General features: G+C 45.6%; 1 protein-coding gene across 1 annotated transcript in view; it reads right to left on the bottom strand.

Annotated features, from left to right (window-relative positions):
• Nucleotides 1-25,688, bottom strand: part of LOC311099395 (fibrinogen C domain-containing protein 1-like) — a gene marked incomplete at both ends in the record, with an annotated part of 148,740 nt that extends 123,052 nt beyond the window's left edge. The window contains 2 exons of the mRNA XM_084140094.1: nt 16,982-17,461; nt 25,593-25,688. Coding sequence (XP_083996220.1) covers nt 16,982-17,461; nt 25,593-25,688 — 576 coding nt within the window. The remainder of the gene's footprint in view (nt 1-16,981; nt 17,462-25,592) is intronic.
• Nucleotides 25,689-27,768: the final 2,080 nt, after the last annotated feature.

Genomic DNA, 27,768 nt, shown 5'->3' with positions numbered 1-27,768 from the left:
CCTCTTAAAGAAGAAGTTACAGGTCTGTGAGAGCCAGAAATCTTGCTTGTTTGTAGTTGACCAAATACTTATTTTCCACCATAATTTGCAAATAAATTCATTAAAACCCTACAATGTGATTTTCTGGAGAAAAAAAATCTCAATTTGTCTGTCATAGTTGACGTGTACCTATGATGAAGATTACAGGCCTCTCTCATCTTTTTAAGTGGGAGAACTTGCACAATTGGTGGCTGACTAAATACTTTTTTTCCCCACTGTATATATCAATGAATTGGCGAGGGCACTAGAACAGTCTGCACCACCCGGCTTCACCCTACTAGAATCTGAAGTCAAATGTCTCCTTTTTGCTGATGATCTGGTGCTTCTGTTACCAAGGAGCACCTAGATATTCTGCACAGATTCTGTCAGACCTGGGCCCTGACAGTAAATCTCAGTAAGACAAAAATAATGGTGTTCCAAAAAAGGTCCAGTTGCCAGGACCACAAATACAAATTCCATCTAGACACCATTGCCCTAGAGCACACAAAAAACGATACATACCTCGGTTTAAACATCAGCGCCACAGGTAACTTCCACAAAGCTGTGAACGATCTAAGAGACAAGGCAAGAAGGGCCTTCTATGCCATCAAAAGGAACATAAAATTTGACATATCAATTAGGATCTGGCTAAAAATACTTGAATCAGTTATAGAACCCCATTGCCCTTTATGGTTGTGAGGTCTGGGGTCCGCTCACCAACCAAGAATTCACTAAATGGGACAAACACCAAATTGCATGCAGGATTCTGCAAAAATGTACAACGAAAAACACCAAATAATGCATGCCGATACCCGCTAATTATCAAAATCCAGAAAAGAGCTGTTGAATTCTATAACCACTTAAAAGGAAGCGATTCACAAACCTTCCATAACAAAGCCATCACCTACAGAGAGATGAACTTGGAGAAGAGTCCCCTAAGCAAGCTGGTCCTGGGGCTATGTTCACAAACACAAAAGACCCCACAGAGCCCTAGGACAACAACACAATTAGACCCAACCAAATCATGAGAAAACCAAAAGAGAACTCCTTGACACATTGGAAAAAATTAACAAAAAAACTGAGCAAACTAGAATGCTATTTGGCCCTAAACAGAGAGTACACAGTGGCAAAATACCTGACCACTGTGACTGACCCAAACTTAAGGAAAGCTTTGACTATGTACAGACTCAGTGAGCATAGCCTTACTATTGAGAAAGGCCGCCATAGGCAGACCTGGCTCTCAAGAGAAGTGTGCACACTGCCCACAAAATGAGGTGGAAACAGCTGCATTTCCTAACCTCCAGCCAAATGTATGACCATATTAAAGACACATATTTCCCTCAGATTACACAGATCCACAAAGAATTCTAAAACAAACCCAATTTTGATTAACTCCCTTATCTACTGGGTAAAATACCACAGTGTGCCATCACAGCAGCAAGATTTGTGACCTGTTGCCACAAGAAAAGGGCAACCAGTGAAGAACAAACACCATTGTAAATACAACCCATATTTATGTTTATTTATTTTCCTATTTGTACTTTAACTATTTGCACATTGTTACAACACTGTATACAGTCGTGGTCAAAAGTTTCACAAGTATTGGTCTTCACAAAGTTTGCTGTTTTTAGATATTTTTGTCAGATGTTACTATGGTATACTGAAGTATAATTACAAAGGCTTTTATTGACAATTACATTAAGTTTATGCAAAGAGTCAATATTTGCAGTGTTGACCCTTCTTTTTCAAGACCTCTGCAATCCGCCCTGGCATGCTGTCAATTCACTTCTGGGCCACATCCTGACTGATGGCAGCCCATTCTTGCATAATCAAAGCTTGGAGTTTGTCAGAATTTGTGGGTTTTTGTTTGTCCACCCGCCTCTTGAGGATCGAGTTCTCAATGGGATTAAGGTCTGGGGAGTTTCCTGGCCATGGACCCAAAATGTCGATGTTTTGTTCCACGAGCCACTTAGTTATCACTTTTGCCTTATGGCAAGGTGCTCCATCATGCTGTAAAAAGGCATTGTTCGTCACCAAACTGTTCTTGGATGGTTGGGAGAAGTTGCTTTCGGAGGATGTGTTGGTACCATTCTTTATTCATGGCTGTGTTCTTAGGCAAAATTGTGAGTGAGCCCACTCCCTTGGCTGAGAAGCAACCCCACACATGAATGGTCTCAGGATGCTTTACTGTTCGCATGACACAGGACTGATGGTAGCGCTCACCTTGTCTTCTCCGGACAAGCTTTTTTCCGGATGCCCCAAACAATCGGAAAGGGGCTTCATCAGAGAAAATGACTTTACCCCAGTCCTCAGCAGTCCAATCCCTGTACCTTTTGCAGAATATCAGTCTGTCCCTGATGTTTTTCCTGGAGAGAAGTGGCTTCCTCACTGCCCTTCTTGACACCAGGCCATCCTACAAAAGTCTTCGCCTCATTGTGCGTGCAGATGCACTCACACCTGCCTGCTGCCATTCCTGAGCAAGCTCTGCAATGATGGTGCCCCGATCCCGCAGCTGAATCAACTTTAAGAGACGGTCCTGGCGCTTGCTGGACTTTCTTGGGCGCCCTGAAGCCTTCTTCACAACAATTGAAGCTCTCTCCTTGAAGTTATTGATGATCCGATAAATGGTTGATTTAGGTGCAATCTTACTAGCAGCAATATCCTTGCCTGTGAAGCCCTTTTTGTGCAAAGCAATGATGACTGCATGTGTTTCCTTGCAGGTAACCATGGTTAACAGAGGAAGAACAATGATTTCAAGCACCACCCTCCTTTTAAAGCTTCCAGTCTGTTATTCTAACTCAATCAGCATGACAGAGTGATCTCCAGCCTTGTTCTCGTTAACACTCTCACCTGTGTTAACGAGAGAATCACTGACATGATGTCAGCTGGTCCTTATGTGGCAGGACTGAAATGCCACGACTGTATATACATAATATGAGATTTGAAATGTCTTTATTCTTTTGGAACTTCTGAGTGTAATGTTTACAATTAGTTCTCAATACAGCCTTCTAAAGCAGCTCCACAATGGACTGAGGAGACTCCCCTTACTACACTAGATGCCTCCAGTGTTTAAGTAAGTGTGTGTGTGTGTGTGTGTGGGTGCGTGTGTGCGCGTGTGTGCGCGTGTGTGCGTGTATGTGTGCGTGCGTGTGCGTGCCTGCGTGTGTGTGTGTGCGTATGTGTGTGCAACAAAGAGTTACTGTTTGTCTATGCAAGGATGTTATGAGATCAGATGTAAGTCTCTTTAAAAGTTAATAATAGCTCGAGGGCATGTAAATAGTGATTGTTTGAGGTTGAACTGTATCTACAATCTATGTGTGTGTAAGAAAAAGACAGCCAGAGAAATTAGTATGTCCATCAAAGTGACACACACACCCTAACTTTGAGATGGTCTATATCCCTGTCCAATCAGATCCTTCCTCCTTCCCACACCTCTGACACATTCTGGGTCAGTTCCTTTCTGTGTAGCGGGTTGGAACAATTCTCCTGGGGCTCCCCGTGTTGCATGCAATCAGGGCCATTACTAACCGTGGCACCATAAATCTTGTCCCTGGACACAGGCCAGGGATCAGACAGTCATAGATCAGACAGTCATACTGAAGTGTCAGGGAGGAACACCGTCTGCATGCGCATAAACCACAGAGCAGCGAGTGGCCTGCATTCGTCCTCATCTGAGGGAGGAAATTAATCACACATGGTTGTGGCTCTGCTCTACTACATTTAACATTTTAAAATGTTTAGTCATTTAGCAGACGCTCTTATCCAGAGCGGCTTACAGTGAGTGAGTGCATAAAAGTTATATATATATATATATATATTTTTTTTATATACTGGCCCCCCGTGGGAATCGAACCCACAACCCTGGCGTTGCAAACGCCATGCTCTACCAACTGAGCTACTACCAAGACGTCTCCGCTGCCGCCACCTCCACTTAGCCCCCGCTACACGCTCGCCGCTACCATCTTGGTCTCGCTCTTTAGTCTAGCTCTTTCTCTAGATGCTTTCTCTCTCTGCTTTCTCTCTCTTTCCCTCTCACTCTCTCTCTTTTTCTCCCTTTCTCTCTCTCTACGCTGTCTATGGTTTATCTCTCTATCACTCTCTCGACGCTCTCTTTCTTTCTCTCTCCCTCTTCCCCTCTCCCCCCTTCTCTCTCTCCGCTACGAGGGGGACAACAGGAACAGGCAGCGCCATGGGCCACTGGTCAGCCAATCAGGACTCTGGACCCACGGGCCAATAGATGACAGCCTGAGTCCTGCATGGCTAGAGCTGGGGCTGTTTCGCTGGAGCTGATATGATTTGTGCCAAGCTCAAACTGCAGGGACATAATTTTTTACCAAACACCATTTCAAATTATTTAGAGGGGCTTAAGAACATTTTGTCCTCTGCAGATTCAGTTTGTCCTTCATGATTTTAGTATTTAGACAAGGAAATGGGAAACACTGTGTATTTTGTAGACTAGGTCTGTAGCCAGACAGAAACAGCATTCTTCGATATTCTGCACATTTTATACAGTGAGAATCTTCACAAATACGATAATGTTTGCATTGGGACCCCAAACAGCACGTCATTTGTGATAAAATATAATACAAATATGAAAATATGAAAAATCATATATGATTTTTTTCCTATTCAACAAAGGTGGGAGAATAGGGCTTGAAATGATTGAAATGCTTTCTAAATATAGTAACAATCATACTTAGTGACAGTACAAAATTGGCATAATTTCATATAACTGATGACAGAGAATGTTCTGCCCAGCGTCCTCTGAGCGACGCAGAGACGCCATTCAAATGCCTGTTGACTCATTACAACTTCAGCTATAAGCACACAGTGACCAAGCGAAAGTGATGTTGTTTAAATTCTACCAAATGATTTTGGATTCTTTCATGTTGAGAGCTCTAAATCTAAATCTGAGAACATCTCAGCGAGATCAGACGGCTTTTGCTGCAACCGCTAGGCTCTCCCATTTCATATACAGTATTGAAAGCAGAGCTCCGAGATTCACAGCCAGCAGAAATCAATCCTTTGTCTGGATCGGCCACAAAATTTGAAGCGTTGCTCCATAAGCAAATGAGGAGTCCGATTTCACATACTGTTTCTCAGCTCAGAGCAGAGAGCGGCATGTGAAGTGGGACAACCAGAGCTTTCACAGAGTGCACAGCAATTGATGTTGCACTGTTCACAGAGTGCTCTGTACACAAAAATAACAGATGGAACCGGTCCAGAACCGCTCAGTCGCCTACATTGCCTTCAGAAAGTATTCATACCCCTTGACTTATTAAACATTTTGTTACAGCCTGAATTCAGAATGGATTCAATAGATTTTTTATTTCACCCATCTACACACAATACCCCATAATGACAAATTGAAAACATTTTTTAGCATTTTTTGCAAATTTATTGAAAATGAAATACAGACATATCTCGATGACATACAGTACCGGTCAAAAGTTTTAGAACACCTACTCATTGCTTATTTTAGCTGTTCTTCAAATTGATCTCAGGTACATACAATTTCCTTTGATAATCCTTGAGATGTCACTACAACTTGATTGGAGCCCACCTGTGGCCAAGTCAATTGTTTGGGCATGATTTAGAAAGAAACACACCTGTCTATATAATGTCCCACAGTTGACAGTGCATGTCAGTGCAGAAACTATACCATGTGATGAGGCATATATCTGGGGAAGGGTATAAAACAATTTCTAGAGTGTTGAAAGTTTCCAAGAGCACACTGGTCTCCATCATTGGGAAATTCAAAAAATATGGAACTACCCAGACTCTGCCTAGATCTTGCTGTCCGACCAAACTGAACAACCGGGCAAGAAGGACCTTGGTCAGGGAGGTGACCAACAACCCAATGACCACACTGACAGAACTACATTGTTCCTTGGCTGAGATGGGAGAACCTGCCAGAAGGGCAACAGTCTCTACAGCAACTCAGCAATCTGGGCTTTATGGGAGAGTGGCCAGACGGAAGCACATGACAGCATGCCTGGAGTTTTGCAAAAAGGTACGTGAAAGACTCTGAGATCATAAGGCAAAAGATTATGTGGTCTGATGAGACACAAAATGAACTATTTGGCCTTAATGCAAAGCGCTATATCTGGAGAAAATCAGGCACAGCTCATCACCAACAGTAAACCATGGTGATGGCAGCATCATGCTATGGGGATGCTTTTCAGCGGCAGGGACTGGGAGATGGATAAGGATAGAGGAAACAATGAATGGAGCCAAATACAGGAAAATCCTTGATGAGAACCTGCTTCAGTGCAAACGACCTTAGACTGGACAATGACCCTAAACATACAGCCAATGCAATGCTGTAATGGCTTCAGAACAAGAATGTGAAAGTCCTTGAGTGGCCCAGCCAAAGCCCCGACTTTAATCCCATTGAAAATATGTGGAAAGACTTGAAGATTGCTGTTCACCGCCACTCCCCATCTACCATAACAGAGCTTGAGGAAATCTTCCAGGAAGAATGGGCGAAAATCCCCAAATCCAGATGTGCAAAGCTGATACAGACATACCCAAGACAACTCAAAGCAGTAATCACCGCCAAAGGTGATTCTACAAAGTATTGACTCAGTGTGTGAATACTTATGTAAATAAGATATTTCTGTATTTCATTTTCAATAAATGTGGTACAATTTCTAAAAACATGTATACACATTACGGTGTATTGTGTGTAGATGGGTGCGAAGAAAATATACATTTAATCAATTTTGAATTCAGGCTGTAACACAACAAAATGTGAAATAAGTCAAGGCAGGGTTTCCGAAACTCGGTCCTCAGGACCCCAAGGGGTGCACGCTTTGGTTTTTGCCTTAGAGCTACACAGCTGATTCAAATGATCAATTAATCAGCTGTGTAGTGTTAGGGCAAAAGCCAAAACGTGCATCCCTTGGGGTCCCGGGGACCGAGTTTGGAAAACGCTGAGTCAAGTGGTATGAATGCTTTCTGAAGGTACTGTAAATACGGGACTTTAATAGAAACATATTGTCTTGCAGTACTGGAAGAATCTGCATTTCCCTTCCTGTAGATCTTTTTTCCTTCCTCGGTTAGCTAGTATAAATGAGAAGATGGCCCTGAGACTCCCAGCTCTGCTACCTTATAGATACAATACGCTCACATTTTATTTTAATAGACACTCTTATTCAGAGCAACTTACAGGCACAATTAGGGTTAAGTAACTTGCTCAAAGTCACATAGACAGATTTTTCACCTAGTCGGCTTGGAGATTCACACCAGCAACCTTTCGGTTATTTTCCCAATGTTCTTAACTGCTAAGCTACCTCCCCTCACAGCCCCTCTTCCTCCTAAAATAAAAGGGCTTGCTGGGAGCGATACTTTCACAACGCAAAGCCCTCTCCTGTTTGTATTTTTTTAACCATGGCTTTGATCATCCCCCCTCCCCACCAACTCCTGCCCCTTCTTCATCCACTGCCTGTGTTCCGTGTTCCTGGTCTGGTTTGAACGTGGGCTTTGATAAAATGAAGGCCTTTCCAGCTCTGTTTGAACAGCCAGAGGAACAGAACACCAAAAGTTTTGGGAAGCTTCCCACTATTCCATGTCTTGGTTTTGCTTCCTAAATAGCACAGTATACCGGCTCCTGCAGCGGCTGCTCAAGGATGAATCCTCTCTGTTTCCCCTCTCTTCCTCACTATCTTTTTCATTCTCTCTTGTTTTCTTGGTGTGAGTTAATGAGAGAATGAGCAGAAAAGGGGTAGCGAACAGAGGGAAAGAGAGAGGTACTGGGGAATCATTTGCCTGGCTACCCAAACTCCTTGCTCTGGAGGTAAAGCAGCGTTTTGAAAATTTGAGTCATCAGGCATGGGAATCATGGCTTTGTGAGAGAATAAGATGGAGATGGGAAAAGCGAGAGAACGAGAGAAGTACAGGAGGGAAAGCTTTGGGAAAACATGTAGATTCTGTGTGTAGTTTCATGAAGGCTCAGTTGAACAAATGTATGTGTTTATTAGGAAAATATGGAACATTTGTCAGTTATTTTTTCACAGTGCTGGGTAAAAGGTGTCTTAAGCTAGACAAGAACACATTATCTCACACTCTCAGGTTGCATCCCAAACCAGAGCCCTATTGTCACGGTTTCGGCCGAGGCTGCCTCTCTCCCTTGTTCGGGCAGGCTTCGGCGTTCGTCGTCTCCGGAATTCTAGCTGCCACCGATTTATGTTTTCATGTTCGTTTGCTTTTGTCTGTTTGTGTCACACCTGTTTCTGTTTTACGTGATTAGTATCCTATAAGTTTCTCGTTGTGTTTGTCTTGTGTTGTGTGTGATTGTTTTCGTCAGTGTTGTGTTTGCTCGGTTGAGCATATTTCTCTCCACTGCGCTGGAGCTCGTTTGCACTTGTTTCGTGCACTACATATTTTGTCGCACCTGTTTGTGCGCATTTTGCCTACACGCCTTGGGCGTAGTTTAGCTGTTGGGCTTTGTTGCCCTGTTGCCTGTGTTTGGGTCGGAATACAGCTTTTGGAACCTACCGTCTGCGTCCTGCATCTGATTTCCTACACCACACCTACACACGCCCTGACAGAATCACACACCACCCATGGAATCAGCAGGAGCAGAAGCAGCCCAGACAAGACTGGAAGCCCAGGTTCGGGATCAGCAGGAGCAACTCCTGCAGATGGGGAACGCCCTGCAGGAGGTTATTTCCACACTCCGAGGCTGGGGTTCGCCTCCACCACCGCCCGCCCAGCCAGCACCATCGGCCAGCCCGCCCGTTCCAGCACCGGAACATCGAGGAGTCCGTCTATCTCTCCCGAGGGCTTACGACGGGACAGCGGCTGGGTGTCAGGGGTTCTTGCTCCAGGTCGAGCTGTACCTGGCCACAGTCCATCCGGCACCTTCAGGGCATGAGAGCGTGTCCGCCCTAATCTCCTGCCTGGCCGGTAAAGCGTTGGAGTGGGCCAACGCGGAGTGGAGGAAGATCGACGCCACGACCATTACCTACACCGAGTTCTCCCGCCGCTTTAGGGCGGTGTTCGACCATCCCCCGGAGGGGAAAGCGGCGGGGGAGCGTCTGGTCTTCCTTAGGCAGGGGAGGAGGAGTGCCCAGGAATTCGCACTCGAATTCCGTACTCTAGCGGCAGATGCAGGGTGGAATGATCGGGCCCTCATCGATCTCTACCGATGTAGCCTCAGAGAGGACGTCCGTCGGGAGCTGGCCTGTCGGGACGCCAGTCTCACTTTCGACCAGCTGGTCGACATGTCAATTAGGTTGGATAACCTATTGGCTACCCGCGGACGTCCTGAGGGGGGTCCGTCCATTCCATCCTCCAGCGCACCCGAGCCGTGTCCTATGGAGCTCGGGGGCGCTGGCGCTAGAGGTAGGAGGAGTCGGCAGAGTAGGGGGTCCATCCACTGCACCAACTGTGGTCGGGGAGGACACACCGCGGCTAGGTGCTGGGGATGGCCTCCTCGGGGAGATGACGACAGGTCCCGCACTGGGGATTCCCTCCAGGTGAGTAGGCGCCCCACTCACCCAGAGCTCACTGTTGCCCATTTTTGTATGCCTGTGTGTTTTCCGCAGGTGGCACCTCATTCCCAGTGTAAGGCGCTGGTAGATTCAGGCGCGGCTGGGAATTTCATTGATAAGAAGTTTTGTTTAGAGTTAGGGTTTCCCCTTCTCCCTGTGGAAGTTCCTTTTCCCGTTCACGCCCTAGATAGTCGTCCGTTGGGTACGGGCTTAATCAGGGAGGTCACGGCGCCACTTAGGATGTGTGCGCAGGGGAGTCATCAGGAGATAATACAACTGTTTCTGATTGACTCTCCTGCGTATCCGGTGGTGCTGGGCATGCCCTGGTTAAGTACCCATAACCCCGTTATTTCGTGGCAGGAGAGGGCTCTGAAGGAGTGGTCTGCTCAGTGTGTGGGTAGATGTTTGGGCGTTTCCTTAGGGGCTACCTCGGTGGAAAGTCCAAACCAGGTGCCCGCATTGCACATTCCACCTGAGTATGGGGATCTGGCTATCGCGTTTAGTAAGGCGAGGGCGACGCGATTGCCACCCCATAGGCAGGGGGATTGTGCGATAGACCTTCAGGCAGGAGCTGCGCTCCCACGGAGTCATGTGTATCCTCTGTCTCAGGAGGAGAAGAAAGCTATGGAGGTTTACATAGACGAATCACTGAGACAAGGATACATACGGCCGTCCACTTCCCCCGCGTCCTCGAGTTTCTTTTTCGTGAAGAAGAAGGATGGGGGGTTGCGTCCGTGCATCGACTACCGTGGTCTCAATCAGATTACGGTGAAGTATAGTTATCCACTCCCGCTGATTGCGACCATGACTGAGTCGTTGCATGGGGCGCGTTTCTTCACGAAATTAGATCTCAGGAGCGCGTACAACTTGGTGCGCATCAGGAAGGATGATGAATGGAAAACAGCCTTTAGTACCACCTCGGGCCATTACGAGTATCTCGTCATGCCATACGGGTTGATGAATGCTCCGTCAGTTTTCCAATCATTCGTGGATGAGATCTTCAGGGACATGCAGGGACAGGGAGTGGTGGTGTACATAGATGACATCCTCGTGTACTCACCTACCCGTGTCGAGCATGTGGCCCTGGTGCGCAGAGTGTTGCGGAGGCTGGTGGAGCACGACCTGTATGTGAAGGCAGAGAAGTGTCTGTTTTTCCAGGAGTCGATTTCCTTCTTGGGGTATCAGTTGTCTGCGTCAGGGGTGAAGATGGAGGTAGACCGAGTGTCAGCCGTGAGTAATTGGCAAACACCAACCACTGTGAAAGAGGTGCAGCAGTTTTTGGGGTTTGCGAATTACTACCGGAGGTTTATCCGGGGTTTTGGGCAGGTGGCAGCTCCCATCACGTCTCTCTTAAAGGGGGGCCCGGTGCGTCTGCAGTGGTCAGTCGAGGCGGACAGGGCTTTTAAGAAGCTGAAGGACCTGTTCACCTCGGCTCCGGTGCTGGCGCATCCGGATCCCTCTTTACCATTTCAGGTAGAGGTGGACGCGTCTGAAGCCGGTATTGGCGCCGTGCTGTCCCAACGGTCAGGCGCGCCACCTAAACTCCGCCCCGTTGCCTTCTATTCCAAGAAGCTCAGCCCGGCGGAGCGAAATTATGACGTAGGGGACAGGGAGCTGTTAGCTGTGGTCCAAGCCCTTAAGGTGTGGAGGCACTGGCTTGAGGGGGCTCAACACCCTTTCCTCATTTTGACGGACCACCGTAACCTGGAGTACATCCGGGCAGCGAGGAGGCTGAACCCTCGACAGGCTAGATGGAGTATGTTTTTGACCCGTTTCTCTTTTAAGATCACCTACATCCCTGGGTCACAAAACGGTAAGGCAGATGCACTGTCTCGGCGGTATGACGGGGAGGAGAGGTCCGTGGAGCCCACTCCCATACTGCCGGAGTCGTGTCTAGTGGCACCGGTGGTGTGGGAGCTCGATTCTGAGCTCGAGCGGGCATTACGCACCGACCCTAGTCCACCACAATGCCCGGAGGGTCGGAAGTATGTTCCGCTCGAGTGTCGGGATCGATTGATCTATTGGGCTCACACGTCACCCTCCTCTGGACATCCGGGTATCGGCCGGACAGTGCACTGTCTTAGTGCCAAATATTGGTGGCCTACGTTGGCCAGGGATGTGAGGGTTTATGTTTCCTCCTGCTCGGTGTGCGCCCAGTGTAAGGCGCCTAGACATCTGCCTAGGGGTAAGTTACTACCCCTGCCCGTTCCACAACGACCATGGTCCCACCTCTCGGTGGATTTTATAACTGACCTTCCCCTCTCTCAAGGGAATACTACACTCCTGGTCGTTGTGGATCGGTTCTCTAAGGCCTGTCGTTTGCTCCCCATGCCGGGTCTTCCTACTGCCCTACAAACCGCCGAAGCACTATTCACTCATGTGTTCCGGCACTACGGGGTGCCCGAGGACATTGTGGCTGACCGGGGTCCCCAATTCACCTCCAGAGTCTGGAGAGCTTTTATGGAGCGGTTGGGGGTCTCGGTGAGTCTCACCTCGGGTTACCACCCGGAGAGTAATGGGCAGGTGGAACGCGTAAACCAGGATGTGGGCAGGTTTCTCAGAACATACTGCCGGGACCGGCCGGAGGAGTGGGCGAGATATGTGCCCTGGGCTGAGATGGCACAGAACTCTCTTCGCCACTCCTCCACCCAACTAACCCCTTTTCAGTGTGTTTTAGGGTACCAGCCGGTTCTGGCACCATGGCATGAGAGCCAGATCGAGGCCCCCGCTGTGGATGAGTGGGTGCGGCGCTCGGAGGAGACGTGGAACGCTGCACACGTCCATCTGCAGCGTGCCATACGTCGACAGAAGACGAGCGCCGACCTACACCGCAGTGAGGGGCCTGTGTACGCACCTGGAGATCGAGTCTGGCTCTCTGCCAGAAACCTGCCCCTCCGCCTGCCCTGTCGGAAACTGGGTCGGCGGTTTGTAGGGCCATTTAAAGTCCTGAGAAGGTTGAACGAGGTTTGTTATAGATTACAGTTGCCAGTGGAGTATAAATGTATTAACCCCTCGTTCCATGTGTCCCTTCTCAGGCCGGTGGTAGCAGGCCCGCTCCAAGAACATGAGATCTTGGAGACCCCCCCGCCCCCGTTGGACATCGAGGGGGCACCGGCGTACACCGTGAGATCCATCTTGGATTCTAGACGTCGGAGAGGGGGTCTTCAGTATCTAGTGGAGTGGGAGGGGTACGGTCCGGAGGAGCGGTGCTGGGTGCCGAGGAGAGACATCTTGGACCCGTCGCTCCTGACGGAATTCCATCGGGGGTATCCGACGCACCCTGCGCCGCGGCCTCCGGGTCGTCCCCAAGGCCGGAGTCGGCGCGCGTCTGGAGCCGCGCGTCAAGGGGGGGGTACTGTCACGGTTTCGGCCGAGGCTGCCTCTCTCCCTTGTTCGGGCAGGCTTCGGCGTTCGTCGTCTCCGGAATTCTAGCTGCCACCGATTTATGTTTTCATGTTCGTTTGCTTTTGTCTGTTTGTGTCACACCTGTTTCTGTTTTACGTGATTAGTATCCTATAAGTTTCTCGTTGTGTTTGTCTTGTGTTGTGTGTGATTGTTTTCGTCAGTGTTGTGTTTGCTCGGTTGAGCATATTTCTCTCCACTGCGCTGGAGCTCGTTTGCACTTGTTTCGTGCACTACATATTTTGTCGCACCTGTTTGTGCGCATTTTGCCTACACGCCTTGGGCGTAGTTTAGCTGTTGGGCTTTGTTGCCCTGTTGCCTGTGTTTGGGTCGGAATACAGCTTTTGGAACCTACCGTCTGCGTCCTGCATCTGATTTCCTACACCACACCTACACACGCCCTGACACCTATGTGTGTTAGGTAGACGGGAGAGACTGTCAGTCAACACTTACTCTGTCTAACCCACTTCCTGAGCCCTGTCATACAGCCTGTCAGTCAAGCCTCAGACAGAGTCAAACATTAACTACTGTAAACCCTGTCTGAACTGTATTGTGTAGTATCTTACCTGTATGAGTCTGCCCTGCTGTGTTCAGGTCCTGCCCCAGAGTAGTGTTAGGTATGTCAGGGTGTGCGTAAGTGTGTGTCAAGTCAAGTGTGTCACAGAGTGTGTATCGGGCTGTTTATTAGTGTCTGTTGACTACAGTATTTCACCTATATAAGCAACCCCTGCTCTGTCTATAATGTGTTCAGGTCCTAGTCTAGACTGGTGCTCGGAGGGTGTCAATGTTGTCATGACTCTCCCTGGGTGAGGATCAAAGGCCTCACATCAGCTTGGCAAATGGCCGACAACAACCAGACACTCTTACCCACGGGGGGGCTGTGCCAATCTTGACACCTTAATACTGCCATAAATTAGAGAGATAGGAGAATCTATCTCTGGCATCCTAGTATGGTGAAAGGAATGCCTTTGTTTCAGAGGCTTTTTGCCGTCCAAAAACTTCAACATCCAACAATGAACATTGGGACAATATATTTCAACATCCAAACATTGGGAATGATGAAAAATGGAATATGGAAAATTAATGTATATGTTGTGATGTCATTAAAAATGGTATAAAGGCGTTATAATGAAAACATTGTAACTTGAAGAGCTTTTACACTGTGTATATCAGGCTTACATCCTTTACCTTGTGTAGAAAATATCAAGGAAGAAAATGTTTTCATGAAGATAGGAATGTGATTTTAGCTTTCTAACAAAATCATAGTGATGATAATACTTTTGCCTTGTAACTAGCCACGCCCGAGGGAGCTCAGAGAGCGTGTCAGTATGACGGGAAATCCCCACTTTACCAGAGTGCATAAAAGATTGAGATAAGAATTATCAGATCAGACTAGATGGACCTCAAGCTGCAGCTTTTGTCCATTTTGGTCCCGACCCTGATAATCAACACGGGGTGAAGACGACAAAGTTGCCTCCACTAACAAGCAATGCTACGGCTGAGTAGCTGTTCTAAGTACTGTATCTAAGAAGGTGAATTTAAGTGGGACCATCCTGTTACTCTCTTCAAACCATCGTCTATTACACTGCTCTCATTACCCCACAGGGGATCATCGACACGGCTGATTAGCCGTCCTCAGAAGACCACTTCCAGAACGAGTGAAAGTAAACAGACAACTAAGAAGAAGGACATTGTGACCTCTTGTGGACAATCAGAGCCTTACATCTAAAAGGCCATCCGAAAGAGAAAGACCAATCGACCCCTTCCCACGAAGGCCTGGGTCCAACAGAGATACGCGATGAAGACCTCCAACACGTAAATACATGCATTACTTCTTACCAAACGGGCGGCAGTTCTGGGCAAAGTATTAGGATTACTATGAGCGTAGGTCCATGTGTATCCAAGTGTTTTCTCTCTCTCTCTCTCTTTAACTCGCCATCTTTTGTAACAAGTGTCATATTGTGTTAGTCCGCTAGGGACCCGTTTTCATTGAATTCAGTTTCTAATCCCTATCTATACCGTGTACGTGTTTGTATCTTGTGTTATAATTTTTAATTAGTTAGTAAATAAATAAGAGATATCTAGATATCTTTAGAGTTAATTCGGGAAACGGTAACTCATTAAACAACTTTTCCCGTGGTGCCCCAAATTCCTAATGAGTTAATTGTTACATGATTAATTTAATCTAGCTACATTTGCACACACTGTATATATATTTTTTCTGTAGTATTTTTGACTTTATGTTTTGTTTACCCCATATGTAACTCTGTGTTGTTGTTTTTATCTCACTGCTTTGCTTTATATTGGCCGGGTCGCAGTTGTAAATGAGAACTTGTTCTCAACTGGCTTACCTGGTTAAATAAAGGTTAAATAAATAAAATAAAAAATTATTCGATAAATAATAGTCATCACAATAATGAAAGTCACGTCACGACAATGTGTATCGGTGTGTCCACCAATATTTTCAGTATCTCACCTGTATGAGGTGTCCCTCAATGTAAAACAAATCTAGTTGATTCAATTATACTGAACAAAAATCTAAACGCAACATGTCAAGTGTTGGTCACATATTTCATGAGTTAAAATAATGGATCCCAGAAAATGTCCATACCCACAAAAGCTTATTTCTCTCAAATTGTGTGTACAAATGTGTTTACATCACTGTTAGTGAGCGTTTCTCCTTTGCCAAGATAATCCATCCACCTGACAGGTGTGTCATATCAATAAGCTAATTAAACAGAATGATCATTACACAGGTGCACCTTGTGCTGTCAAACAACACAATGCCACAGATGTCTTAAGTTTTGAGGAAGTATGCAATTGAAATGCTGACTGCAGGAATGTTCACCAGAGCTGTTGCCAGATAATTGAATGTTCATTTCTCTACAGTAAGTCGCCTCCAACATCGTTTTAGAGAATTTGGCAGTACATCCAACCGGCCTCACAACCACAGACTACGTGTAACCACGCCAGCCCAGGACCTCCACATCTGGCTTCTTCACCTGCGGGATCGTCTGAGACTAGCCACCTGGACAGCTGATGAAACTGAGGAGTATTTCTGTCTGTAATAAAGGCATTTTGTGGGGAAAAACTCATTCTGATTGGCTGGGCTTGGCTCACCAGTGGGTGGGCCTGGCTCCCAAGTGGGTAGACTTATGCCCTCCCAGGCCCACCCATGGTTGCGCCCCTGCCCAGTCATGTGAAATCCATAGATTAGGGTCTAATGAATTTATTTATATTGACTGATTTCCTTATATGAACTGTAATTCAGTAAAATCGTTGAAATTGTTGCATGTTGCATTTATATTCTAGTTCAGTGTAATAATTATTTTGTAACTGGTTCCACAGTCTTTTATAGTTTACCTGAACTTATTTTTGTTAGGCCCAAACTTAGCTCCAAGTTCAGAAAACTTTGGTTAGGGACACCCACCATGCTTTTAAAATTATATGTTTCGAACGTACATATTTGACACACATTAACATTGTGCGTGTTCATTTATACAGTAATTATGATGTAACAAGTCCTTACCTGTGAATTACGAGGTTATAAGTTCAAATCTCAGGAAGGGACATGTTGAATAATAATTACTGTATAAATGAACATACACAACATGTCCCCTGTAGCTCAGTTGGTAGAGCATGGCGCTTGCAACGCCAGGGTTGTGGGTTCGTTTCCCACGGGGGGCCAGTATGAAAACATGTATGCACTCACTAACTGTAAGTCGCTCTGGATAAGAGTGTCTGCTAAATGACTAAAATGTAAATATGTAATTTGAAAACATTGTATATTAAAAGCACTAATTGAACATTTTCTCAAGTTTGGGCCAAACAGTTTTTTTAGTTCAGGTAACACTTTGACCGAAAAGTTTAGTAAACTAAAAAAGGCTGTGACTAAATGATAATTAGTTGAATAAACTATATTTATTTTACAGTGTTGCTCTGTCTGCAGTGTTCAGGTCCTGACCCAAAATCCCCTGTCCTCATCTCTGAGACTCTTGTCCCAGACTAGTGTTGAGTGTGTCTCAGTACGTTGGGCAACATGTCTGTAGTGTGTAGTATCTCACCTGTATGAGGCGTCCCTGCTCTGTCTGCAGTGTGTTCAGGTCCTGTCCTAGACTCCCCTGGCCTCGTCTCAGAGACTCGTAGTCCATCTTCAGCTGACCAGCGTGGGCCGACAGTTTGGCCACCTCTTCAGCTAGGTTGACTAGCAGCGCCCGGTCCTGACCTTTGACGGACTTCAGGTCGGTGTCGTGGTCGGTCAGCGAGTGGAGCAGCGACGTCTGCACCCCCTCCAGGCGCAGGAAGTTCCCATTGTAGTCGGGACAGTTGGGGTCAATAAAGATGTTGATGCGTGAGCCGTCGCCCCTCTCCACAGTGACCAGGGCGTTGGCCTCGTCCTGATTGGTGGAGATGTGGGGAGGGCCGTCGGACATGGGTGGGGCCTGGTTGTGGTTCATGAAGAGGATGGTGCCGGTTACCGTGACAGCGAGTAGGACGGCTACGAAGAGGAGGATGGTGCACAGAAGGTAGCTGCAGCTCATCCTCTATGGAAGGCAGGGACAAAAGAAAAGTGGAATGTTAGAGCAAAAAAAATGCGGATTCTTTCTGGATATGTCTGTAGCTTTGTCATTCGGTAACCTCTAATTGAAGATTAGCAGTGTTTACAGGATTTTTATATTTTAAAGGCGTCACATTTCACAACTCATGCGCAATTTCTCTCTCCTATATCTCATTAACCACCATTCACTACTACTGCATCAAAACCCAACCCGCAACAAAATGCACACATCAAAAGTATGAAAGTTGGAAGAAGCCCGATATAAGACATGTTTTCTGGAACATGTAGTTTTTGAAGAGAAGAAAAGAGATATGTAGCTTATTGAAGAGAATATTGAAAAGAGTCCCAGTTTAAAACACCTCTGGGGAAAAAACACAGCAGGGAACCAGGTTCAATTCTCACTCCCACTTCAGAGAGAAAGAACGGGAGAGAGGAGAGAGAAGGGGAGAGAGAGCACGGGAGACAGAGACAGAGAAAGTGTGAGCGAGAAAGTGAGACACAAAGACATAGAAATAAGTGAGTAAGAGATACATATGAAGAGAGAGAGATGAAGTGTGTGAGAAGAGAGAGAAAGAGAGAACATTTTGACACTGCTATGGTGTCATTAACCAGAAACAAAAAAAAGCTTTTACAATCGGGAGCCATCTTGTCGCTCAGGGATACATTGCCATTACCATCTGTGTATAGAGTAGATAGAGGAGAGAGCAGTTTGTCCTACTCTACCATTACACAATTAACTACCCATATCCACCTTCACATTAAACACACTTAATTACACTTATTTCCCAGCTAACAATTCTGGAGAGAGAGAGAGAACGTTTTTGTAATGTTACCCGTAATGTTCCCTGAATGTTTGAGTGTCCAGTTTTCATTTAGTTAGGGGAACATTCAATCTATAATAGCAAAAACCTTCTGAGAACCTTTTAAGCATGTTTTGGTTTTAGAGTTAGGAGAACATTCCCTTAACCCATTCACGTCCTTGTAATATATTTAGTACACTATCAAAATGTACCACTGAACAAATTCTGTTTGGTGAAAATGCCATGGCTGTGCCCCTGCCCATTCATGTGAAATCCATAGACTAGGGCCTAATTAATTTATTTCAATTGACTGATTTCCTGATATGAACTGTAACTCAGTAAAATCCTTGAAATTGTTGCATGTTGCCACGTTGACATTTTAAGATTGTCATTATTTATCATCCCGGAAATTGGTCTTCTCACGAAAACGGTTTGGCCTACAAATTACTATTATTATTATTATTATTATTATTATTATTATTATTATTATTATTATTATTATTATTATTATTATTATTATTATTATATGACCACTCTGGAATGGGGAGACTCTTGCGAACATGATGGTGTTGTCTGTTTTGCTCTACAACCCCCACAAGTGTCACAGGACTTGTCTGAATGTAACCCAAACAAACGAATGGAAGTACGGAGGTAGTTTTGTGCCCCAATTAACAAGGGGTTAAATATGTGTAAAAAATAACAAAAACATTTCCTGAGCTTTCTTATATCTCCTATATGGACAGACACTTCAAAATCATATACATTCTGTTTTTTTTCAAATATGCCAAATATATGATTGAAATTTTTGACGTTTGTGAACTACAACCGTATCTGTATCATACTATATTTAGTCTTTGGACACATGGGGTTACTGTTTTGTTTACACATTTAAAGTCATGAATCAAGTCATGTGAATGAATACATGTTCAACTGTCCATATATATATATATATATATATATATATATATATATATATATATATATATATATATAGAGAGAGAGAGAGAGAGAGAGAGAGAGAGAGAGAGAGAGAGAGAGAGAGAGAGAGAGAGAGAGAGAGAGAGAGAGAGAGTGCATTCTGAAAGTATTCAGACTCCTTGACTTTTTCCACATTTTGTTACATTACAGCCTTTATTCTAAAATTGATGAAATTACACATAATACCCCATAACAATTAAAATAAAAGACCTTATTTACATAAGTATTCAGACCCTTTGCTTTGGGCAGGTTTCGGCGTTCGTCATCACCGGCCTTCTAGCCACTGCTGCTCCTCATCTCATCATTCCATTTGTCTTGTCTTGTTTATTACACACACCTGGTTCATGTCCCTGGTTCGCAAAGTGCTGGGCCGACTGTTGGAGAATAACCTATATGCCAAGGCAGAAAAGTGTCTGTTCTTCCATCAGTCCGTCTCCTTCCTCGGATACCACATCACCACCTCAGGTGTGGAGATGGAGGGAGACTGCATTTCCGCCGTGTCGGAATTGGCCGACCCCAACCACGGTGAAGGAGGTGCAGCGCTTCATTGGCTTTGCCAATTACTATCGGAGGTTTATCCGGGGCTTTGGCAAGGTCGCAGCTCCCATCACCTCTCTGTTGAAGGGTGGGCCGTCCCAGCTCCGCTGATCTGCTGAGGCTGACAGGGCTTTCAGTAACCTGAAGATTCTGTTCACCTCAGCCCCGGTACTGGCCCATCCCGATTCATCATTGCCGTTTGTAGTGGAGGTGGATGTGTCCGAGGTAGGGGTAGGCGCTGTACTATCCCAACGCTCGGGCACGCCACCCAAGCTCCGCCCCTGTGCCTTCTTCTCGAAGAAGCTCAGCCCAGCGGAGCAGAAAAATGACGTTGGTGATCGGGAGCTGTTGGCTGTGGTCAGAGCCCTGACCGCGTGGAGGCACTGGCTCGAGGGGGCTAAACACCCTTTCCTCGTCTGGGCTGACCACCGTAACCTGGAGTACATCCGGGCAGCGAGGAGGCTGAACCCAGGTGGGCCTTGTTCTTCACCCAGTTTGATTTCACATTGTCATACATACCAGGTACTAAGAACGTGAAGGCAGACGCGCTGTCACGGCTGTACGACACAGAGAAGAGGCCCATAGACAACACCCCCATACTCCCGGCCTCCCGCATTGTGGCGCCGGTAGTGTGGGCAGTGGACGCGGACATAGAGCGGGAGTTACGCACAGAGCCATCTCCAACTCAGTGCCCAGGTGGTCTGCGGTACGTGCCGTCTCTTGTCCGTGACCGTCTTATCTATTGGGCACACACGTCTCCCTCCTCTGGTCATCCAGGTATCGGTCGTACAGCACGCTGTCTGACCGGGAAGTACTGGTGGCTACCTTGGTTAAGGACGTGAGGTGTATGTCTCCTCCTGCTCGGTGTGCGCCCAGAGTAAGGCACCTAGGCACCTCCCAGCGGGTAAGTTACATCGCTTACCAGTTCCACAACGGCCATGGTCCCACTTGTCTATTGACTTCCTAACCAATCTTCCCCTCTCTCAGGGTAACACCACCATGGCCGTCCCCGAGGCCGGTGTCGGCGCGCTGCTGGAGCTGCGTGTCAAGGGGGTACTGTCACGACTTCCTCTGAAGCTGCCTCCCCTCCTTGTTCGGGCAGGCTTCGGCGGTCGGCACCGTCCTTCTAGCCACTGCCGCTCCTCATCTCATCATTCCATTTGTTTTGTCTTGTTTATTACACACACCTGGTTCATATCCCCTCATCAGTACCTGTATAAGTGTTCCCTCTGGCCCCCTGTCTTTGTGTGTGATTGTCTATTGTGGAGGTGACTCTAGTTCGGTGGAGCTACTTTGTATTTTGTATTACCGGGATATTAACCCGTGTGCCTTGTTTTTCTCCAGTGCGCCGTATTTACCGCACTGGAGTGTCTTACGCATTGCTGCGTACCGCTGAATAAACCATACATACTGTGATTTACCCTCCTGCGCCTGACTCCGTCCAAAATCACCCACTACAATCTAAATAAATGTACACGCTCTCTCTCACACACACACCTAGAGTATATGCAGTATAGGCAAATTATTTGGAGTCATTTTATCAGTTATTTTCTCTTTCTCAAATCTTAAACATGTTACAATCTTAATAATTGTCTGTACCAATATAAATAAAAACAATATCAAAGGATCCACACGTACACTCACACACACTCCTAGCATAGATTATACAGATTATACACGTGGGTGTGCATTGATGTCTGTGGTATGTGTGTACACACGTGTGCTTGTGAGAGAGGGAGTTAAAGGGAGAATGCTGTAGCAGGCCTCACTCGCCATTGACTTACAGTGGATTTTCTTATGCTGTATAATAGTCTAGGAGTGTGTGTGAGTGTGTGTGAATTTCTTTAGATATTGCTTTTATATTTATAAAAACAATATCTAAAGTAATTCGCACACACACACACACACACACACACACACACACACACACACACACACACACACACACACACACACACACACACACACACACAAACATATCTACTAGCATGCAGCCATTGTGCTAATGTTAGTTAGCATTGGCTCACAAAACTACATCTAACTTCCTTGATACTGGAAACAGAGACATAAAAAGGGTATCCACAAGTTCATCTGACTCTGGGGAAGTAGAGACATACATATTTTTTGTTTTCAATAATTTTTACAATATAGCCAATTGTACTTTGCAGCTGGCCCATCTAGTGGAAATTGCTCAGTTCTGCCTCCAGGACAAGACTCACCCCAATAAACGCCAACCTGCAATTTATTTTGGAGTTTTATCACTGTGAGGCTCTCTGGGAAATACACCCTGTTTTCCAGGAAGCACTTCTTCATCACTGTGTTTATTCATAGTCTATCTGCACAGATGTGGTCGTCATGGCTATGTGTGTGTGTTTGTTCACTCTCAGCGTGTTTATCCTGTGCACAGACACATTCACACAGAGCACATAAAGAAAACATATGCATCCAAACTCATTGGAGAGGAACAAAGCCACGAGGTGCATAACACAAACAATAGTTTGATTCCTGACAACAACAGAGTCCAGGAGTAGAGGATGCTGCTGAGTAAGGAAGGAAAGTGGGTGGGGACAGATAGGTGCCTGGTGAGAGAGAGAGAGAGAGAGAGAGAGAGAGAGAGAGAGAGAGAGAGAGAGAGAGAGAGAGAGAGAGAGAGAGAGAGAGAGAGAGAGAGAGAGAGAGAGAGAGAGAGAGAGAGAGAGAGAGAGATATTAACAAACACAAACAGACCACACAGAGCCCTCGGACAGCAACACAATTAGACCCAACCAAATAATGAGAAAACTGTTTGACACACATGCTGCATGCTAGTAGATACCCATAGACTTCCAGCCACCTCAATGAACATCATTCTCACGTAGGTTTTCCTTTTGTCCAGGTGGGAAAGGTCAGTGTGGAGTGCAATAGAGATTGTGTCATCTGTGGATCTGTCGGGGCGGTATGCCAATTGGCGTGGGTCCAGGGTGTCTGGGATGATGGTGTTGATGTGAGCCATGACCAGCCTTTCAAAGCATTTCATGGCTACAGATGTGAGTGATATGGGGCGATAGTCATTTATATAGGTTACCTTGGAGTTATTGGTCTGCTTGAAACATGTAAGTATTACAGACTGAGTCAGGGAGTGGCTGAAAATGTCAGTGAAGACACTTGCCAGCTAGTCAGCGAATGCTCTGAGTACGCGTCCAGGAAATCCATCTGACCCTGCAGCCTTGTGAACGTTAACCTGTTTAAAGGTCTTACTCACATCGGCTACGGAAAGCGTGACAGCACAGTCGTCTGGAACAGCTGGTGCTCTCATGTATAGTTCAGTGTTGCTAGCCTCGACGCACACACAGAAGGTATTTAGCTTGTCTGGTAGGCTCTAGTCACTGGACAGCTCGCGGCTTGGTTTCCCTTTGTAATCCATGATAGTTTGCAAGCCCAGCCACATCCATCGAACATTAGAGCCGGTGTAGTAGGATCATTTTAAGTGTCCCGCTCATTGAAGGCGGCAGCTCTAGCCTTTAGCTCGGTGCGGATGTTGCCTGTAATCCATGGCTTCTGGTTGGGATATGTACGTATAGTCACTGTGGGGACAACGTCGTCGATGCACTTATTAATGAAGCTGGTGATTGATGTGGTAAACTCCTCAATACCATCGGATGAATCCCGGAACATATTCCAGTCTGTGCTAGAGAAACAGTCCTGTAGCGTATGTGTTTGTCTGTGCGTTTGTGTGTGTTTGTGTGTGTGTGTTTGCTTGCATTGCATTTGCTTTAGCCTTTTCGTAACAGTCTGTAGAGAAGCAGCAGTGATAACAGTTTCATTTGGCTCTGACTATATGTTGGCCAGAGGGGGAAGGTATGGGTGAAAGCCATCTCCTATTGCACACTAAATATTAATGGCCTCTGAACATTGCTCTCTCTACCTCTCTCGCACTCTGTCTCTCTCCCCTTCTCTCCCCCCTCTCTCTGTCTCTATTTTACTTTCTCCCTCTCTTCTGTTTCAGACAGCTTACTCTGGGATGACAGGAGACACACTGGGAGGCAAAACCTCCTTGTGGGGACACTACTGGGTCATTGGCTGGTGGCTGGATGACGGGCTCCATCCGCTCATTAGGTAAGTATAAAACCACAGGAGATACAGCAGAGATCACACACACACACATACCTACATACATACATGCAAAACCCACAGACCTCCACACACACATTAATATTCTGTACCACCCCACATGCACTCAGATCCTGTTACGATCATTTCTGCTTTTAAGTGAAAAGCAACACAAGCTAAATCCATGGTTATTTGGGGTAGTTCTTTTGAGTCAGGCTTTGCCACCTGTTCTGCTCCATTGTCAAATGTGACGTTTAATATGCGATAATCCCCTGAATGTGATCACCATGGTGATGGAGACACTGACGGGGCGAGGCTGTCGTCGTGAAGGAGCCCTAATCCTCCATGTAGATGAGCACCTCAGTACTCATCATCCTCTCCTCAGAGAGAGGCGGATGGGGACAGGCCAAGACAGAGAGAGTGAAAGCCAGAAAGAGAGAAAGTGCCACAGCCATACCGTGACAACACAAATAAAATAAAAAATTATATGTTATTAACACTTGAGCCGTGCTGTGCTGTTCTCTACAGCTACTGATAGGAAAATGCTTAAGCCATCCTCTCCCCTCTCCTCTCCTCTCAATGAGAACACTTCAAATCTCCATCTGTGACAATGGCTGGAATAAGAACCCGGGTGAACCATGCTCATTTGATGACTAACCGTGCCTGAGACCTGAAGACTCTTGTTAAGCTTTAGAGCTACATTAAACTCAAGTTAGCCTAGGCTTTAGAGTTACATTAGACCAAAGTTAACCTAGACTTTAGAGCTACATTAGACTCAAGTTAGCCTAGGCTTTAGAGCTACATTAGACTCAATTAGCCTAGGCTTTAGAGCTACATTAGACTAAAGTTAGCCTTTAGAGTTACATTAGACCAAAGTTATCCTAGACTTTAGAGCTACATTAGACTCAAGTTAGCCTAGGCTTTAGAGCTACATTAGACCCAAGTCAGCCTAGTCTTTAGAGATACATTAGACTCAAGTTAGCCTAGGCTTTAGAGCTACATTAGACCCAGTAAGCATAGGCTTTAGAGCTCCATTAGACCCAAGTTAGCCTTTAGAGCTACATTAGCCTAGTCTTTAAGATTACTCTATTTGTCCAGTTATACACAAGGTCCAACAGAAATGTGACTTCCGCTTTATCCTATCTCCTCTGAAAGACACACCTACATTCAGCACAAGTGGAGCAGCTGTTTTGGGGGCTTAAGTGCCTTCTCCAGTGCACAACGGCAGGCTATGGCATCTAGGATTTGATACCAGCAACCCTCCAGTTGCCAGCTCACTTCGCGCCAGATTTTTCCAATCAGACCCGGGATTCAAACTGTCAACATTCTGGTTGCTTGCTCGCCTTTCTAAACGCCAGGCTACTTGCCGCATGATAAGTCACATGAGTTACATTAGAGGACTTTCATCTTTCTACAAACACATTTCATATATAACATATAACTGTACTACTGAATATGAGATAATTCATCATTATTTTAGGATGTGAGAAATATAATGAGCAAGCTTGCATTTGAGGAATGCACTATAACAAATAGTTTGGTGTGAGGTTCACAGTGGGGCACTACAATGTGTAGAGTTTTAACATTGGGCAGGTTGGGGTGCAATATTAGAAGTTTGAGGTGTAAGTGAGTAATCGGGTGGGTCTAGTAGCCTGCATGTGTGTTTGTGTTATAGGTGTGTGTGAGAGAGAGGTGAGGTGTGTGTGTTCTTACCTTGGTGGTTGAGGGGGTCTCTCTGACTGTGTCTGAGTCTGACCAGCGGTGTTTGAGCTGGGAGGAGCTGGGTACACACTCACAGAATGTCTGCATGGAACAAACAAACAAACCGTTGTTGTTGTGTTTGTCGGTGTTGTTTCGATGTGCAGATATTACAGTATGCTTTCAGCTCTAACACAATTAAAAATGACCAACGATTGGAACGCAAATGTAAGGTCTATAACCTCTACAAATTCTAAATTACTGAAAATTAAGCACCAAAATCATGCTATTGTTAAACGAAACAGTAACAACACACGTATAAAGAATAAACTCATAACAGTACACAGACAGACACACACAGAACAACAGAAAATAGCCATTTAGTACATAAACAGGAGCAGAACTGGAGAAGGCGCACAGGAATAACTCTGTCTGTCCCAACAAAGATTTCATGTCCCTTCTAAGTCACTGCTGAGTGTGTCTTTAGATGTCTGCTAAAATTAAGGTTACTGTGTGTGTGTGTGCGTGTGTGCATGTGTACGCGCGTGTGCGTGTCCGGTGTGTGTGTGCGCGTGTGTATGTGTGTGCGTGCGCACGTGTGCGAGAGCTTGTGTGCTGCAGAAAGTTAAATGAGAAAGTTAAATGTAATCATGCTAGGGCTATGTCCTAGCTGAGGGCGTTGTAACTGCTTTAGGAGAGTACATGCTGTCCCTGACCTTCTACACACACCATTGACCTGACCAATTAGCCTAGAACCATAGAACACACACACTCTCAGGACAAAGCTCCGTCCACCCAACTAACACAATGCTGGTACAGACAGAGGATCCCTTATGGAAAAACCACATGAATTTCACGTGAACACGTGTGAACACGTGATCTTGTGTGATCTCATGTGATCATGTGATTTAATGTGAAGTTAATGTGATAACATAAAACTACACGTGACAACATGTGAGCAAATGTGAGAACATGATCTCATGTAATATTCATGTGAAATAAATGTGACAACATGGAGATGCAACATTTCAACATGTGATACCATAACACTACACCTGACAACATTTGAGCACGTGAAAACCTAGGTGTCAAATATAATTTAGAATATTTTACTTTGAAAGGCATAATTGGCATTAATTACATTTAAACAGTCATGGTCCCCTGCAGGTTTTGTCTAAGTTACATTTTACATTTACGTCATTTAGCAGACGATTATATCCAGAGCAACTAGGGTTAAGTGCCTTGCTCAAGTGCACTAAAACAGATTTTTCACCTAGTCGGTTTAGGGATTAAAACACTCTTAACCGCTAGGCTACCTGCCACCGTGAGTGTGTGTGAGTTCCCGGTTAGTTCCAGGGACAATTTTAGAACGTTGTGTCATGGTCCCCTGGATGTTTTTGTCTAGTTGCTGTGAAAATACGGTAAATCTAAAACTAGTCAGTGTATTTGTACAGCTAAATTCAGGTGTTAGAGGACATTATGCTGATTGCTTGGAACTAAACCGAAAATGGGATTTGAACTCACAACCTCTTAATTTCTAGCTACCTGAAGTTCCTGCTGCGCACCATGTCTGTAGACATAATGGAGATTGGCAAGAATACATTTCTGTACTTTTTTAAAGTAAATATATACAACAACTGGAAGAGGTTATTTCTATAAAATGACAGTACGCTGCTGTATTCTGAAGAATTAGCATATTTTGGGGCGTGGTCGAATATATGTACAGTGAGGGAAAAAAGTATTTGATCCCCTGCTGATTTTGTACGTTTGCCCACTGACTAAGAAATGATCAGTCTATAATTTTAATGGTAGGTTTATTTGAACAGTGAGAGACAGAATAACAACAACAAAAATCCAGAAAAACGCATGTCAAAAATGTTATAAATTGATTTGCATTTTAATGAGGGAAATAAGTATTTGACCCCCTCTCAATCAGAAAGATTTCTGGCTCCCAGGTGTCTTTTATACAGATAACGAGCTGAGATTAGGAGCACACTCTTAAAGGGAGTGCTCCTAATCTCATCTTGTTACCTGTATAAAAGAGACCTGTCCACAGAAGCAATCAATCAATCAGATTCCAAACTCTCCACTATGGCCAAGACCAAAGAGCACTCCAAGGATGTCAGTGACAAGATTGTAGACCTACATAAGGCTGGAATGGGTTACAAGACCATCGCCAAGCACCTTGGTG

Source organism: Coregonus lavaretus (assembly GCF_964263955.1).
Source record: "Coregonus lavaretus genome assembly, chromosome: 24".
Classification (NCBI taxonomy): Eukaryota; Metazoa; Chordata; class Actinopteri; order Salmoniformes; family Salmonidae; genus Coregonus; species Coregonus lavaretus.
Note: the sequence above shows the minus strand (reverse complement) of the source record. Positions and strands in the feature narration are given on the sequence as shown.